The 18,139-nt window shown below is 46.1% G+C and overlaps 1 protein-coding gene across 3 annotated transcripts; it reads left to right on the top strand.

Annotated features, from left to right (window-relative positions):
* The first annotated feature begins 4,718 nt into the window (after positions 1-4,718).
* Positions 4,719-12,409, top strand: LOC102029031 (putative serine protease 47). 3 transcript variants are annotated; one of them, XM_005414903.1, is made up of 6 exons: positions 4,719-5,003; positions 5,106-5,132; positions 5,890-6,052; positions 7,710-7,992; positions 9,292-9,447; positions 11,920-12,409. In XM_005414903.1, the coding sequence occupies exons 1-6, from the start codon at positions 4,733-4,735 to the stop codon at positions 12,229-12,231; spliced, it is 1,212 nt and encodes a 403-aa protein (XP_005414960.1). In that variant the 5' UTR covers positions 4,719-4,732; the 3' UTR covers positions 12,232-12,409. The 3 variants fall into 3 exon arrangements, with proteins under 3 accessions (XP_005414960.1, XP_013365563.1, XP_013365564.1); XM_013510109.1 differs by having other exon boundaries at positions 9,292-9,324; XM_013510110.1 differs by having other exon boundaries at positions 9,287-9,324; positions 11,920-12,057.
* Positions 12,410-18,139: the final 5,730 nt, after the last annotated feature.

The following is an 18,139-nucleotide window of genomic DNA, read 5'->3' on the forward strand; positions in this document are numbered from 1 at the left end:
AGACAAACACAAAAGCCAGATGCCAGGAGCAAACACTGTACACAGGAGGAAGCGCTGATTTACAAAGCATTTGACACACCAAAGAGACAAGTGAGACAAATCCAGCATAGTATCCACATATGACATGAACAGTAAAGTCACTTAGCCCTTTCAGTAATACCTAATTTAGGAGGAGGCAAAGGGAAAAGGATATAAACCGGCACATCTTTTCTGATGGCTGCTGGCATATCTCAATTTTTCACCCATGTACACATTATATCTACGTAGATATAGATAATCATATATTTTGGGCATTTTTTTGTGCCACAGAAACCACATAAATATGAAAAAGCAGATAGAAAAATGTTCACTGTACATTATATTTGATAATGAAAACTGGAAAGGAATTAAATACTACCATAAAGGAAATGAAACACATATGATACACCTAAATAATGGAATAATATTCAGCTATGTAAAAGAATGACATACATCCACATATCATGACCAGCAACTGGACCACAAAACACTACTGAGTGTAAAAATAAGACACTAAGTAGATATAATGCTTTTTGGAAAATGTGTGCTCTTTTGAGTCCACACTGAATAATGCTTTGGTGACAGTGATTGTGTTTGACAGTTGAATGGAAAGTGATGGAAGTTTCCATTATTCCAAAATACACTGGATAATTTGACCAACTGAACATGTGTTTATGATTTTAAAATGTGTTCAGCTGGTCATGGTGGTCCAAGCCTGTAATCCTAGTACTCTAAAGGCTAATGCAGGAGGATCGCCACAAGTTTGAGGCCAGGCTGGACTGCACAGTGAGACCATGTCTCAAAAAAACCTCAAAAGTTAATTACTTAATTGTTCACATGCATTTATATAAAATAAAGAAAACAGGAGGAGCTCTATGAAGCCACACTAGAGCTTATTTAACAGCCTTGCTCAGCACAGAATTTAAGAAAGATTTAAAAACAAGCCAAGTTGCAAATTTTGCTTATGATTTTCCATGACTACGTAAAGTGCATCTGTGTGCGTAAAACTAACTGATGTGGTCAGGCTGACAGTTTTATTATATTGTCACCAAGTGTCACAAAGGTTCAAAGGCTTTTATATAACATTTTGTATTTAATCATGAAAAAGATATTTCAAAACCTATCAACTTGTTTTTGTTTGGGTTTGGCTTTCTTTTTTTATTATTAACACAAGAGATTTGTAATACTGGAGTTTGGTTACATTACATAGTTATCCAGAAACATTTTAATCTCTTAGAAAACAAACAAAGGGCCAGGGATATAGCTCAGCAGCACATGCACTTGCCTGGCAAGTGCAAGGTCCTGAGTTCAACTCCCAGTATGAAAAAAAAAAAAAAAGAAAGAAAGAAAACAAACGAAAAACCCCAAGCTATTTTTCTTCTTTTCACAATAGTACATATACATTTTAATCATAATTTAGTTAAGCCTACAAAACATCAGAAGATTTTTTAATGTCTCTTCTCTATGGCATTGCTGAGGGTAAAACTTTATACTTGTGTTCATGTGGATCACACTAATCTCTTATTGATTCGACAGGCGTTCCTAAATTTACAGTAAGGTTACATGCCGATAAGTCCATCATGAATTGAAAATATTGCAAGTCAAAAGTGCATCTACTACACTTACCTTAGCAAATACTGCAGTTTAGCCACTCAGCACACCATAGGGTATGGGCCATTTCCCCTGGTACTGGGATTGTGTATGCACCTCTCTCCAGGGTGAAGAGGATCTAGTATTTTTTTTCAATGTTTCATCATCACAGTAGATGTTGTAAAATAATACTGCCCAAAAACATGCTCAGTGTATGTAATTAGAAGAAGAATATTTCTATAATACAATGCTCATCTCTGAGAGTCACATGATGTTCCTAGTATTTTCTTAATGTTTCATTGTGCATATTTTGTGTTTTTAAAATGTTATCTTGCCTTTATCTTGGGTGTTGTCACTGCTACTGTTGTTTGGCAGGTGTTATTCTTTTCTAGCCTGAGGTAAACATGCTGGTCAGACTCTTTTGGCAGTACTACTATGCTTTGTTTTCTCTATCATGTTATTTTGAAGAACAACATATTATACCACCTCAAAATATCTACTTGATATAAAGATTACTTTATGCTAAAGGGATTTGTAAAATATCAAGACTGCCATTCTGATCTCCCTTTTCATCTTTCTTGGCTGGTTTTTGCTTTGTTTTTTTGTTTTGGGGGTTTTTTTGGTACCAGAATCTCACTCAGGACCTTGAGCTTGCCAGGCAGGCACTTGTGCCACTGAGCTATAACCCTGGCCCTCCCCTTTGTTTCTTGAGAACAAAAGATTAGAATTCCAGGTGGAAAATGCCTTCCTTACTATACCAGCTGGGAAAAGACAAATGGAGAGTCACAGCCAAGAGAATTTTGTGCAAACAGACCTTATTAAAATAATTATCTTCTTTTAGCCCCCCACACTTTACTCTTCCACAGTGCCTCTCTTTGTTCCCCCTAACACAAAAGCATATAGATTTTGCTACTTCTTTGGGTCTTCATTTCCTTCTGAGTGTTTTCAGGTCATATAACACCTACATCAAACTTGTATGCCTTTCTCCCGTTAGTGTATTGCATATCAAGGCGATTCTCAGGCCTAGCTGGGACCGTAAGAGGGGAGAGGTGAACTTTGGATCCTCTACAATTTATATTCCACAGCTTTGGTCCCAAGACATGCGTATGTTTAGTTCCCTTGGCAGAGCAAAAAGAAATGCTTCCTTTCCTCAAGCCATTTCCCACCTTTCTCTCAAAACGCACTCATTCCCTCTTTCAGTCTCATTTAATGCTTCAAGTTCATTCCATAATATTTTGGTATTTTCTTTTGCTCTGCTCTGCTCTGCTCTGCTCTGCTCCATTTGTGGGACTGGGGACTGAACCCAGGGGTGCTCTACTGTACAGCTACATCCCTAGTCTTGTCTGTCTGTCTGTTTGTCTGTCTATCTATCATCTATCTATTATTTTAGGACATGGTTTTTCAGAGTCGCCCAGACAGCTTTCAAACTTGCAGTCCTCCTGCCTTGGTCTCTTGTGTAGCTGTGCTTACAGGCATGTGCTACTACTGTGCCCAGTTCATTCCGTAATCTTACAGAAAGTTTTTTCTACATGAATTATTCTTTCTAGTCACGGTAGGTTTGATTATAAGAGGATTAAACAAAGAATTAAGAAACTATTGACTCAAGACTTACTGCTCAAACATTCCTACTGAGAACTATAACAAAATGTGCTTACATTGAGATCAGAATAAAATTTTGCATGCATTTCCTTCTCAATGTGTTTCATTTCTGTTATCCCTAGTTCTGAATCATGGGGTGAACAGGAAAACAATTTCTGTCTACTATCAAAAAGCAGATTAGAACTGAACTATGTTTAAAGTCCACTTAACATCAAGCCAACCCAATTGTACGTCTTTACATTCTGAACATTGTTTTGACCAGTTTTGACTCTTTAAAAAGACCTTGTAAAATTCACTTTCACTGTTAGATTCCTCTTTAAATATTGCATGCTGGTAATAATCAAAAGTTCCTCATCTGACTTAGATGGCTCTGCCCTTATATAATGTCCCACATTTATACCAAGCTTTAAAGATTCCATTTCATTCCTTTCTAACTGACAATGCTAGAAGTCAAGGTCTCCAAAGAAACAGCCAATTGTGTGTGTGTGTGTGTGTGTGTGTGTGTGTGTGTGTGTGTGTGTGTGTAGCTATATGGATAGGCATGTCCGCACCAGCCAGATGAAGGCCCCCAAAACAATTGATGATGATGGTCAGGCCAAAGGCGGTCTTCTGGCTGAAGCCCCTGTTCAGGGGATGCCAGACCTTTCTCTGAAGGTTTCACCTGCTTAGACGAAGCTTACCCACAATGGGTGGGGGCATAAGCTTCGATCAAAGTCTACTGATTCAACTGTTAATTCAAGCTAAAAAGTACCTTTAGAGGAACTTCTACCCTGGTGTTATACTACAGACCACATATTATGACCTAGCTAAGTAAATACATAAAATTAACTACTACACTAACTTTCAATAATCTCATTTATAAAATTCAGTGTGCTCCATGGTGGCCAAGCTGAGAACGAAGCTTGGTTTTGAATCAAAAACGTGTAATCAAACCAGTCTTCAAAAAAATTGAGGGAAAGCGAGTTATTCTGTGTGCCGAATAACACTTAAACTTTCACTTTCCAGATAACTAATTAAACGTTTTTTCCTGTGTATGGCTTTTTAATTCCTTCTTCCGTGAAGTAAGTTACCTGTTCTGTTTTGTGCGTGCGTTTTGGTGCTGCACCACTGAGGTAACCTCCGGGGTAAACACCTTTTTACATCCTTTCCCACTTTTCTGTACAGACTCCTCTCCCTCAGTGATTTCTAGGAGCACTGGCAGTGGCGCGCACTGAAGCTCAGTCATACTTGGTACCCCTCACACAAGGGTCGTAGGAGGGGTCAAGGGACAGGGTCAAGCCGTGGGCCATCTGTTTGGAGTCAGCGGCGGTGGGTTTTGTTGTTTTGTTTCCTTCCCTTTTCGATGGTAAGGCTCAAACCCAGCGCGTCCAGCACGCTAGGCAAACGTCCTGTCACTGCCTTACAGCGCCGCCACTAACCTGTCGGGGTCAGGCTTGCAGGGCTTCTCTCAGCTGTGGTCTGAAACCATGCGCATGCGCGTGCGTGCGTGCGTGCGTGCGTGCGCGTGCGGGTCAGGGGGCTTCATATGTGGGGTCGGGGCGGGGCCACGATGAGGTCAGAGTTGGTCCGGCCCCATCTTTACCACCGGATGGGAACTCGGGGAGCAGGGACCCGAGGCGGGGCTTGTGCCCTGCCCTGGATGCTGCTGCTGCCCGCTCTGCTGACCCTGAGCCTTGAGGCAGCCCCGACCCCGCAGCCCTTGGGGTCCAGCCCCTGGCAGGCTCCAGGGGAGAAAAAGGGGACCTTGAGGGTACAGGAGGCCAGTGGATCAGAGGACTGGGCAAGGGAGGCCCAAGGTCCGTTTGAAGAGAGGGGGACAAAGAGGGAGGGGGTGCTCTGGTCAGGTCCCGTACCACACATAACCCGAATGTGTTCTGTGTTCCTTCCCTTCTAAGCAGGACACCCCAGAGACGGCATCCAACAAGGTAGGTCAGGGTCGCTACCCAACGGGATGCTGTCTCGGGTGGGAAACAGCCCAGTAGATGTGGGGCTTTGGACCTGGACAGATGACCAGGGTTTCGCCCTGGGGTGGGTGGAGGGAGACAGCACCAGGATTATCGTCAGGGGCTGGAGGACCTAGAGCTGTGAACACAGGCCAGGAGACAAGACCTTCTCTCCCCAGGGGCAGACCTTCTGCTCCCCCGAGGGCTGAGTCTCAAGAGCCAAAGGTATCTTCATTAGCTCCCCTACATATCCAAGTAGCAGTGGAGCATCATAAATCCCATGGCAGGAGCAACTTGCCCCAGGACCACTGCACCCAGCGTGCTGTCTGTGATTCTCTCTCTGGACACCTGGGTGGTGCAGAAGGTGTGATTTCAAGCATGGAGCACGAGTGACCTGAGAGATCTGCAGCGCCTTGATCTGCAGAGTAGGCACTGAGTATTTAGTGGAGGGGAGGAGATCGCAGGCCCTGCTGCTCTGTCCACAGGGCTTCTTGGCAGCCCCAGTAAAGGATGTGCTGAGGTGGCCTTCTCTGGTCCTCCCCAGACCTCAGGTCCTCACTCCCACAACACCAGTTTGGCCATCCAGTCCCTCCAATGGAGGCTGGGGCAACCCTGCCATCTAGGCCAGGTCCCTTGCCCATTGTCCCTGATCTTCCACCTATGAAATGGAGGAGGGGACTTCTTGGGATGGCATGCTGGGGCCCCCTGTGTCCGTAACGCGGTGGAGGTGTCTCCACAGTGTGCGGGAAGCCAAAGGCAGTAGGGAAAGTGTATGGTGGCCAGGACACTGAGGCTGGCCAGTGGCCATGGCAGGCAAGTCTGCTGTACCGTGGCTCACACCTCTGTGGAGCTGTCCTCATCGACCACCGCTGGCTGGTGTCCACCGCCCACTGCTTTCGCAAGTGAGTTCTCCTTCCCAAGGGTCCCAGAGAGAGGGTGGCAAGGGAAGAGGAACAAAGGATGGGAGGGGCCCATGCCTTTGTGCTCCCGGGCTTGCTCTGAGACAGTGCCTGCCACAAAAGGCACATTGTCCCTTCCTTGAACCTGGGCCTGGCCTGGCCTCCGCACTTGCCACTCAGTACTTCCCAGCATGTTTGCTCAGATCCCCATCATCCTTCCTCCTCACCTCCAGCAGTGAGTCTCTGGCCCCCTGTGTATGTGCCCCTGACACACACTGCCCTGAAGACATTGCCACCAGCTGACCTGGCCTCACACTGTCCTCCACACTCCTGTGAGTCCGTGTGTGACCAACAGCCAGCAACTTCTTTGACCACTTCTATGAAAACCATGTGCCTGGGAGGAGCTGTGATTTTCACCCTCCAGTATTCGAGGATTCATGGGCTCTCTGACCTTTGAGACTGATATGGCCAGTCAGGAGTCTGACTTCTTTGACTCAGAGCCTGGTTTCTGAACAGATGTGAAGGAACCCACATCTGTTCAGATCAGGAACTTCATGGTCCAGGTCTGGAAGTTGCAGCTTAGACACTTACCAGCTCCAGACCCCACCTGGGTCCTGTCAGCATCTCTTTTGTGCCACACTCCCTTGAAACTCCGTGGCAACAGGGGTAGCAAAACCCCACACCAATGTGTCTCCATCCCTCCAGGAAGGCACAGCACAAGCTCTAGTCAGCATGATGCCCATAAGGAAGTCTACATGGGGGAGGAAGGCAGACCTGAGGGAGGGGTCTAGAGGAGGCTGCAATCTAGGGTGAGAGCTGAGGAGCTACCAGGCTTCCAGAAGGGAAGAACTGAGCCTATAGAGTGGATGAGGGCATCCTAGATGGTTGAGCTGTAGGAACAAAGCCATAGTGAGATGTTTCTGCAGTCCTATTCAGGAGCAGGGAAAGCTTCAGTTTTATGCACTCATTTGTGCACTTAATAAATCATTTGGGAGAGTTTATGACGAAGTGGCTTAAGAACTCTTAAGGGAGAGGGAGGAAAGGTGATTAGGCCTGGAGGTGGGTCTTGGGAGCCTTCAGAAGAGACAGACTGGTATGTCAATCTCTTCTTTGTTGCTGTGACAAAATGTGACAAAGCACATGTCAGAGGAGGCCTCTTCACCTATGACAACCAGGAGACGGGAGGAAGGGGCTAGGATCGCAATATCCTTTACAAGGAGACATCCCAGTGGCCTAACTTCCTCCTACTGGCTCCACCTCCTAAAGGCTCCACCCCTTCCCAGTGATAAAGACTAAGCCCTTTAGCACTTGGGCTTTTGGAAGACATTGAAGATCCTAACCAGAACAATGGAACTGAGCTAGAGCCCTTTGTAGGTAAAATAAAAGGGCTTGATTTAAGAATCCCCATCAAGGAGCCCTCCAGGACTAGGATTATCTGCTCCAATTCTAAGGTGTGATGGAAAGCTCTCTGTCCTGAGATTGTGAGCAGAATATCCATCACTCTGGAGAAAGAAGGCTCCTGGGTGTTAGAAGTGGAGAGAGAATAAAGATGCCTGGAATTGCAGCAGGGTGGAGGGGTCCTGAAGGATGTGGACAGTGAGGTGAGAGTACTGGGGCCACCCTCAAGGAAGAAGGTGATAATGGGCCTTTCTTCCTCCAGCAAATCCCAGGCCCTGGAGGACTATCAGGTTCTATTGGGGAACACCCAGCTATATCAGCAAACCCAACACACCCAGAAGATACCAGTGAGCCGGATCATCACCCACCCAGACTTTGAGAAGTTTCATCCCTTTGGGAGTGACATCGCCATGTTGCAACTGCACCTGCCTGTGAACTTCTCACCCTATGTCATCCCTACCTGCCTCCCACCACCAGACATGCAGCTGCCCCGTCACACATCCTGCTGGATAACTGGCTGGGGCATGCTCACTGAGGACAGTGAGGTTGGCATGGGAGAGGCAGGAAGGGGAGGGAGGGACTGAGCAAGAGAAGTAGGGGAACAGGGGAGGTCTTAGGGAAAGAAGGGGTGCTTCAGTCAGGCTGAAGGCCAGGCTGCTTTCTGAAGCCACTGGACACTGGCCTCCATCTTACAGCTTTGGCCTGTAAGAGGGGGACTGAGTAGGGCCAGGGCCCCACTTTTTCTGCAAGTATGTCATTCCCCAGCTGCAAAATCCCTTCTGCCCAGGTTCTGCAATCAAAAGTCTGGATGTTTTGAGTCTTCCTCTTTTGATTCTAAAATTTTAGTCAACCATGGTCCTGAGATGACTCAGTTAAACTCAAAAAACATCTTGGGAGCTGGCACCCTTCAAATTACATAGTCAGCTTTCCATTACTGCAACAAAATACCTGACACAATCAACTTAAAAAGAGGAAAGGTTTGCAGAGTGTGGTGGCACATGCCTATAATCCCAGCTGCTATGGGGGCGAGACAGTAGTATCATAAATTTGAGCCAAGCCTGTCCAGCTTAGGGAGCCCCTGTCTCAAATTTTTAAAAAATAATAAAAATTTAAAATGGCTGAGGATGTATCTCAATGAAAAGGCTCTGGGTTCAATCCTCCAAACTGATTTTTTTTTAAAGAGAAAAAGAGAAGGAAATCTTCCTCATGTCTCACAATTTCAGATGCTGGTCCTGTTGCTTTGGGCCTCTGGGTGGCTAGATGGATGGTTAGGAGTAGGGGAGGATGAATGGGTAGTGTGGGTAGATATGTTAGTATATGAAGGGAAGCAGAGATGGATGGAGAGACTGAGAAAGGTGAGTGGATGGAGGGTGTATATAGGAAGACTGGTGGGTGCATCAAGAAGTAGGTGAAGGAGTAGATTTGTGCATGGGTAGGTAAATGAAAAAATGGGTGAAAAGTTAGTGATAGATGGGTAGAAAATAGATGGGATAGTTTGTGACAAGGTATGTGAATTAGTGAATGGTTGCCCACCCCAATAAGTAGGTTGTATGTTAGTGGAATTCACCTCTTTGTGTTGGCACTGGGAGAGGTGTGATCTGTTGCTATGAGAGAGATGGAAGGAATAGGATGAATATGGAAAGGTTTGCAAAAAAGGGATGCACCTACCAGGGGTAGGGTAGAAGACTGAAGCAATGTGTCAAGTTCAGCTATTCTAAGAAAGCCCCAAGTTTGGTGGGGGAGTATTTTGAGCATCAGGCAGAGTGGGAAACTAGACAAAGTTGGGCTTCCTTGAGTGATTTATAGTGCAAGTCCCTGACCTCTGTCTTGTTTTCACAGTGCAGCTGTTACCACCCTTCTCTCTCCAGGAGGCTGAGGTAGGCCTCATTAAGAATGAGCACTGCAATACCTTATATGATCAAAGAACTGGCAAGGACCACTTGGTGCAGGAGGAGATGCTGTGTGTCTGGAATTTCTCTACAGGAAAGTCCATCTGCCGTGTAAGACTAGGCTCTGCTGCTCATTTGCCTGTTCTCTTGGCCTCCATTTCCTTGGGAAGGGGGACAGTGTCAGCCTCTGCTGTCTTTGTAGAAACCTTTGGACTTCTTGTTTTCTTCTCATTGGGTGTTTTCTCTGGGCTTTGTCCCTCAGCAGTCTCCCCCAGAGTATCCCCTTCACAGCCAATCCTGATACAGGGTCATCCACTGGAAGAACCCTCACACTGCATCCACTGGTATTGCATATTTTAAACTTTTTGTTGTAGCATAATCAATACACATGTCATTTATAAGTGCAAGTCTGATGAACTTTTCCATGCTGACACAATATGCCAGAAGACCCCTTGTACCCCCTTCTTGTCACTAATACCCAAGGGAAACTCTCATCTTCACTTCAGCCTTAGACTGGATTCTGTGTTTTCTGGAAATTCAGTTTGCAGTTGACACTCCCATGTATCTGAATGTTTTGTTAGTTTCTTTTTGTTATCTTTGCGTGGGGGTGTGGTGCTGGGGATCAGACTCAGAGCCTTATGCATGCAAAGCAAGAACTCTACCACTGAGCCGCAACCCCACACCTAAATGTTTTCTTAGTGAGACTCATCCAGAGTACAACATGTAGTTTGCCATTGCCCTGAAATGCACTCTTGTGTGAGCTGAATCCATTCTGTGCTGGATGGGTGTTAAGTCACTTGCAACTTGGAGGTCTGATGAGTAGCACACATGCTCTGTGTGTTTTCTGTATGAACAGTACATCTTTCCTACTCTATTTTGTAGAAGCCCATGAATAGAATTGCTAGACGAAAGGCATGTATGTGTTCAATGTTGGTAGAGGTTAGTAAACAGTCCTCCAGTAATGGATGAGAATTTATGTCCTCACCCAAACTTAGTACCTTCCATCTTTTCATGTTATGACAGTTTTGGCAAGTGTCATTGGTTTGTGGTTTTAATTTTCATCCTCCCAGTGAAATTATGTAGTTGAGTGAAATTTCCCATACTGACATAACACATCAGCCTTTTTTTTTTTTTTTTGAGACAGGGTCTCTGTGACTTGCCAAGCCTGGCCTTGAATTTGTGATCTTTCTGCCTCAGCCTCCTGAGTAGGGGTTGTGTGTTTTCTATAGGAATTATTTATATATTCTTGATATAAGTTTACTCTTGGACATATAGATTGTGTCCCATCATATAGGTGGGGAAACCAAAGCCCAAGAGAGAAAGTGGCCAGCCTGAAGTGGGGCAGTGCAACCAGGATTGGAGTCAAATACCATCCCTGCCTCTGCAAGCTCTCCTGCAGGGTCCCACACCTACGCCACCGTCTATGGGCTAAGCTTTGGCATAGAGGTCACCATGGCCTGGCTGTTCCATGGGATGAACGCCCCCCCCATGGCATTTCATGTCTTCAGTAACTCCCAGTCACTTTCCAGAGATGCCTGCCTACTCCCCTAGTGATGTTGACTGTGTCAGTCAGTTTGGTGTTGCTATGACAAAATACCTGGGAAGAACAACTGAAAGGAGAAAAGACATACAGTGGTACCTCAGCTCGCAAACATAATTCATTCCATGATTCTGAAAAAGATGGCTGTGGTCAGTGTTGCTCACTGGATGCAGAGTTCATAAACAAAATTTTTCAAATGCTTCTGTTTGTGAACCAAATTGTTTGCAAACAAAAGCATGGCTTATGGTTTCAGTGCATGGTCCCCCACTCCATTGCTTTTTAGGACTGTGTCACAGTAGAGAAGTTGTAGCAGAAAGACATGGCAGAAGAAAGCTGCTCACCTTGTGGCAGTCAGCAATCAAAGAGAGACAGAAAGAGGCAAAGAGTAAAGGGCCTGCGACTCAATATAGTCTCCAAGGTCATGCCACTATAATCCACTTCCTTCGACCCATTCAGCCATGAATTCTCACCATCTAATCACTTCCCAAAGCCCACCAGCTGACAACCAACCCTTCCACACAGTGATCCTTTAGAGAACATTTCAGATCCCAACTGTAACATGGCCTGTCTCCACCAAGCCTGGCCACGTATGTTTTCTAATGGTGCCCTACCAGGAAGTACAGAGAAAACCACAGACCCAAGCAAACAAAGAGCCAGGGACGTGGGAGTACCTGCTACTGCAGCTCAGAGTTTACAGAGATGGGGTCTCAGCTTGCCCAGCCTGCTCACAAGCCCCTCTGTGCAGACAGCTGTCCCCTCTTGGCCTCAGGCAGTATGTGGTACCAGGCCACAACCATGCGTGGATAGCAGTGGCAGAGGTCCACATGTTGATAGATTCAGATACATGATCGTCCACCTGGACAACCAAGCAGCTCAGGAGTACCTTACTACTCCCTTCCGGTGTTCTCCCTACACAGTTGAATCCAGTGGGGACTGTAGTGGGGCCCTAACTCAAGTATTGGCAGCTTTGCACCAGACCAACCTTGCTTCTCATGTCTCTGACTGTACTTACCTTGCACTAACTCTTTTCTCTCTCTCCTCAGGGTGATTCTGGCGGGCCTCTTGTCTGCTACCACTACGGTGCCTGGGTCCTGGTAGGACTGGCCAGCTGGGGTTTGGACTGTCGGTACCCCACTTACCCCAGCGTCTTCACGAGGGTCACCCACTTCGCTGACTGGATCAGCACAGTCAAGAAGTTCACTCCTGTCCCATACTCACTGTCAAGTCCTCCTCCCACGGATTTTCTGCCCCAGCCTCTGAGAGCTAGAGGCTCCTGCAAGATTCACAGTGTCCTCAGGCCAGCACAGACCTGCCTCTTGCTACCATTTATGCTTCAGGCCCCACAGCAGGCCTGAGGGTGACAACATGGCCCATCTGCATGCCCTCTGTTCAGACCTCTGGTGCTGTGCTGTGGCCTCTCTTTCTCCAACCCAATGTCAATAAATGTTCCTCTTGCTCAGCTTCTGTGCCCATCAGCTGTCAGTCCCAAACAAAGCCTGGCCAAAGGAACCAAATAAAACCTCATCATCCTTGCTTCCTGGCTGCAGTCCCTGCCTCAGGTACTTCCTGCCCCTCAGAACCCCCTTCCCTTGGGGTCAGCTCTTAGGTCCTGCCCCAAGAGAAACCAGAACCTCACAGGGAGACTCTCACTCCTGGTCCTCTGGGAAAGGCAGTGGTGTGACAGGAACAGTAAGGGGACTTTGAGGAGCCTTGTGCCAACTAGGCAGAAAGCAGGGTCCCTCTGCCCCTGCAAACTGCTCTTGCCATGGAGAAACTCTGGCCCTCGGGGAGACCAGGCTGTGCTACTGGCATTCAAGTGCAGGGGCAAAAAAAAGCCTCCTAGAGGTGGGCAAGCAACAGTGGGCTCTTGAAGCTCTGAGGCCTCCATATGCAGGGGCAGGGCATGAATCAGGAGCACAGATGGGGCCCTGATGCCAGGCTGGAAGCTGGGGTTTAAGGCAGCAACACTCAGTGCTCTGCTCCTGGGTTGACACAGAGCAGCCTCTTCATTTGTCCACATGGGCCCCTCCTTCCGTAAATCTCTTGCAGATTATCCGCTGCCCAGCTTCTCAGACCCAGGCCCCATTAGTCTGCTCCCTGCTGTCTGAGGCCAAGGCCACTCCTGCTCAGTTTCTGCATACCTTCACTGGTTGAAAATCAGTCGCAACTCATGTTTAGCTGACCCAGGACTCAGTGGTCCAGCCACAAGCCCCAGAGTAGTTTCTGAGGCGGTCCTTCCTCAGGTACGCCAGACACCAGAGTCCTTGTATGGCCAGCAGAACTCTTGACAGCTCGCAGGGCAGCCCACGCCAGCCTGGAGTTTCCTTAATAAGGAGGAGCTCCTGTTTAGCACAGATCCCAGTGAACCAGGCACTATTCTTGGGATTCCAGTCAAATTCTCCAGTCCTAGAATTGCCCACGTTTCCTGGACACTCCCCGGTAGGGATACAGACAGCCTTGCGGGCTCATTAGCAGCAGGACCAACCTGTCTTCATCCCTCTGCTGCTCCTGCAAGACTCCACCCCACAAAGATCTCATGAAGGCTAAAGTAAATGTCTTCTTGTGTTAGTGTCTCCTTCTGTAGGATCTTTTCTTGCTGTCCCCACCTTTGGCCAGGGCACCACTACTGAGGTACCGCTACATCTGGTGGTACCCCCACCCACTAGTGCTGGACTCTAACTAGGTTTGTCATGGCAAGGAAGTGCTTGCCTTCTGCCTTCCAGAGACTGGACATCCAAGGCCCACTGCATAGATCCCTGGGAGGCCCATGAGTTACCAAGACAACATGTGGTGCACACATTTCTACACAGGGCCAGGGCAGCATAGGCAGTTCTGTGTGGAGTATTAGCACCTCCAGGCACAGGAATGGCATGAAGGCCACCCTCTGGAAGAACCAGACCACTGCCAGAGTAGTAGGTCACACTTCAGGACAGGCCACATCCTGGGGTGCTACCAGGAGCTCCTCCAGGCCCTCAAAGGTGTCTGTGGGTATTTCAGTGGATGTTTGGTGACCTGGTGCACCTAGCCCACCAGCTTTAGTCCTGGAGGCTGGGGAAAAGACAGAAGCAGACGTGTGCCACTTTCCTGGAGGACTACCCGCCTGTGATATTCCACCCAGCTCAGGCCAATTTTGCCATCAAGTTCTAGATGCCCTCCTCGGTAGGGGGAAGGTCTTGTCAGTCTGTTGAGTGGCCCACAAATAGTGGAAAGCACAGACATCCCAGGGCCAAGCAGGCTCCTTCCTAAGCACTCCCACAGTCCTGTCCACACTGCCTCACAGGTGACAGTCAGCACCTTACCAGGAAAATATGATGGTAGCCAGGGACCTACATTTGCTTTCCACTCACTGCCTAGGTCCTAGCACCACCTCTCTCCTCCCCAGGTCTGGTCACAGAGAGCCATTCTAGCACAGCACCCGGATGCTAGCCATTCCCAATCAGGATTAAGGAGTCAATAGGCACTGCTTTTCAGGTTAATTATGCCAGAGGGAAAGGGAGGCAGTGTGAAAGATTGCTTTGGAGGTCGGCAAGTCCTACAGGAGGGAGGCGCACAGTGAGTGATAGATACATTTTCCACCCATAGGTACACAAACCCTGCAGCAGGCCTCAGGCTGCACCTCGGAACAAAGCTTGGAGCCCCAAACCTGAGAATTCAGTTGACTTTGCCAGGTGCCGCGGACTTGGGGGAAGTGGGGTGAGCCCATACTTAGGTCTGGGCAGGATCTATATACAGTGCGCTAAAGAGTGGCTCTACCCTAAGTCTGCAGGTGATGTTTGGAAAAGCACTCAGGAGTCTCAGATTTCCAACACCAAGGGACAGAACCGTCCTTGTCTAACCATGAGGCCATAATGAAGAGCAAGCCAAGCCCTGGGACAGAGGCTGTGGTCCCTGCCATTCAAGGACCTGTGCCTTCACCACTTTAAAACCACAGCACCCAGACTTTTCGCAACCTAAAACACAAACACTAGCTTTTTACTACAGAGCCAAACAGAAGGAGAGGGAATCTTGGGCCCTGGGAAGAGTCCCCTCACAGTCTTCATGTCCACCAAGCCTGATCACCATGTGAAAAGGGGTTTTGAAGAAATCCACATTCTTTTGAGATGGGTCCTGTCATTTATGCTTGTGGCACAGGTGACAGAAGGGGGAAAAACCTTTAGTCTTCCAAGTATGCTAGCTTAAAAGGCACTGGAAAGCTTTTTCCAGAACTCTGAGGAGAAGGAAGGGAGGGAATGAAAAGTGGCAAAAAGCAAATAATGAAAAGTGAGGCTCCAGGTATCTTCAGGTTTTCCCTCAGCTTCCATAGTGCCTTTGAAATCCACTCAAGTCATTGCACAGTTCCTTTTATTGCTTTTTTTTTGTACTGGGAATCAAACTCAGGACCTTGCGCTTGCCAGGCAGGCAGTGTGCTACTGAGCTGTATCCCTGGCCCTCCTTTTATTGCTAAAAGCTTCATCCTCAGGATGTTTGCCTGGGCTTAACTGTTCACCTATCATGGATGTTGCGATTGTTGCTTGCTTTAGCTACGAATAATCCTGCAGTGATCAATTGCAAACAAATATTTGTGTGGATACGAGACTTCATTTTCCTGAAATAATAAGGCCATGAGAAGCATTAACAAAGGAAACTAATCAAGATGCCCAATTCCAGGTCTTTTAAAAGGATCTCATGACTCAGATAATTTCTGGTTGATCTTACAAGTGTTATAAGCTAGCTGTCATGCTGCATCTCTCACTGCTTTAGACTGAGTGACATAGAGGCAGTGTTCTTCTAGCAACAAACATGAGCTCTTTTTCAGCAGTCAGGAGGTCTAGTCCCCCGTGGTTTTTTAGAGTCACCACTGCTCATGATTCTGGAGGATGACAGTGCTCTGGGCAATTTTATCCAGGCTATTTTTCAGGTCCTTAGACAACTTCTGGTAACAGGAGAGGGATTTGGTTAGTCCTCCTACTTCAATGCTGGTTTTAATTGCTATACCCAGGTTCACTAGTAGAAGGAGTTCTGTGGCTCACTTGGTTTTTGTTCTGGCAGCTATAGGTTGGCAGGGACTGATTATTAAGTGCTATGTTGGTCTCCAGGGCCAGATAAATTGTTAATTTCCCATCACCTTGTTTTGAAATTCTGTATAATTTTTATTGTTGTTTTGTTTATGCCTTTATTTTTGTTATTTTCTCTTTAAAATTAAAAAAAGAAAAAAAATGTGTATATGCAAAGATAGCTGGGATAAATGTATTGCTGATGTCTATGTATTGCTGATGTCCAGCTGTCTCATGGACCCAGACCTGCAGGAGGACTTGATCCCACCTTTCAAGAAGCAGAAACTCAGTCTTGTGGCAATGATGCCTCAGAGACCACGCCACAGCCAACAGACAATGATAGGGCTGAACCTAACCTGGGACTATGTGGTTTATTGAAATGAACAGTTAATGTCAAATTTATTTCCCTCTTGACCAATTTTGCGTGCTTATATCTGGTAACTGGAACAACTAATTTGAAGACAACAATATACAATATAACAACCTTTGCTGAATTCCTACCATCTTGTTTAGTGAAGCTCTGTATTATTTCTAATGTTTTTTAATTACATGTTATTGTCTTTAACTGTTTGATCAATCTTACATTCTTTCATCTGGTAATCTGAGCAACTTCATTGAAGATAACAATATATGATATAACAACCATTGTTAATTCCTATCATCTTGTTTTGAAATCCTGTATCATTTTATTGTTTTTGTATTATTTTGTTTTTGTCTATGTGTTATTTTGTTATTGTTTTTTTCTCTTTAAAATAAAAAACAGCGTTCATAGATATGACAAACAAACAAGTACAGAGCTTAACAGATTGGACAAACAGACAAACATCTTACAAGATCAGAGTGCACTCAAATATATTTTTGACCAAATTGAATTAAAATAACCCTTACAATTTTAGAAGTTATAATTGTAAATAGACTAGCCAGAATTTTTGTAAGTCAGTAGCAGAGACCTCTGACAAGGAGAATTTGGAAGGAACAAAATCTTTTATCTATAATTAATATGTATTTTGCATTTTATTCTGTCTTAAGAATACTGATTACTTTTGTATCCCTTTCTTTTATGTAACTTTCAGGTCAGTTATTTCCGTGCATGTTATCACCTACTTAGACCTTTGTTTCCCATTTTTGGTTACCATCTCCTGTGTGTCCTGGGTTAATTTCTTTAACTGGTCCCAGGTTAGGTTCAGCCCTATCATTGTCTGTTGGCTGTGGCGTGGTCTCTGAGGCATCATTGCCACAAGACTGAGTTTCTGCTTCTTGAAAGGTGGGATCAAGTCCTCCTGCAGGTCTGGGTCCATGAGACAGCTGGACAGCATTCTCTGGCACCCAGATAGGCCATTCAGCATTCTCTGGAAAGACGCAAGCATACCCTCAACCCCAAATTAGCACTAGGCTGGGTCCCTTCCATTGTCTAGTGTGAAAATCTTTCCAAAGGATTCTTTCTAGCCTTTTTTCCTTATACCTGACTGAACTGTCTTTCTGCTGCTATAGTTCTATCCCTAGTAGGATTTTAAAAGTTAATGGTTTATAATGTCAAGTGAAATCTGCTATGAGATGTGAATTTTGTAAAGAAGGATTCCCCCTTCTGCTTGTATAATTGAATTTTGAGCATAGGATGAGTATGTTTAATAATTCACAGACCTTGAGGGTTATAAGGAATTCCTGTAGTAAGGGAAATGTGAAAAATTTTACAGAATGTTTGGAAGGCAGCACTCATATAAGCTGGGCCATTGTCAGTCTTAAGTGCCCATGGGCAATTAAGGGTACTAAAGGTATCCAAGCAATGAGCAATGACATGTTTAGCTGCTTCACTGGGACAGGCAGAAGCAAAAATAAATCCTGAGGAAGTATCCACTGAAACGTGGATCCAGTGTAAAGAGTCAAACTCAGGAATGTGAGAGACATCTATTTGCCAGAGATGTTTGGGGCATAACCCTCAGGGATTAATCCCCATAGGGAGTGAGGGAATATGTATCATGCATGAGGGATGTTGTTTAACAATTTGTTGAGCCTGCTCCAGAGTTAAAAGGAACTGCTGATGCAAGGCAGAAGTTCTGATGGAAGGTGGCATGGGAGGCAGAAGCCTGTTGGATGGTGTCTAAGGGATTAACATTGCCAATAGCCAGCAATCTGTCTATGGCAGCATTTCCCTTGGCGAGAGGTCCCAGCAGTTGGAAATGAGAATGTAAATGACTGATAAAATTGGGAATATGACATGACTGAATGACAA

The sequence above is a fragment of the Chinchilla lanigera genome, unplaced genomic scaffold, assembly GCF_000276665.1.
Source record: "Chinchilla lanigera isolate Chin_1 unplaced genomic scaffold, ChiLan1.0 scaffold00205, whole genome shotgun sequence".
Lineage (NCBI taxonomy): Eukaryota > Metazoa > Chordata > Mammalia > Rodentia > Chinchillidae > Chinchilla > Chinchilla lanigera.

What these genes read in the sequence shown, in the direction of transcription:
- LOC102029031 (XM_005414903.1), top strand. Translation starts at nt 4,733, where the DNA reads ATGTGGGGTCGGGGCGGGGCCACGATGAGGTCAGAGTTGGTCCGGCCC. An exon ending in CAGAGACGGCATCCAACAAG is followed by an intron (nt 5,133 to 5,889) that starts GTAGGTCAGGGT and finishes GTGTCTCCACAG; the next exon opens with TGTGCGGGAAGCCAAAGGCA. An exon ending in ACCGCCCACTGCTTTCGCAA is followed by an intron (nt 6,053 to 7,709) that starts GTGAGTTCTCCT and finishes TTCTTCCTCCAG; the next exon opens with CAAATCCCAGGCCCTGGAGG.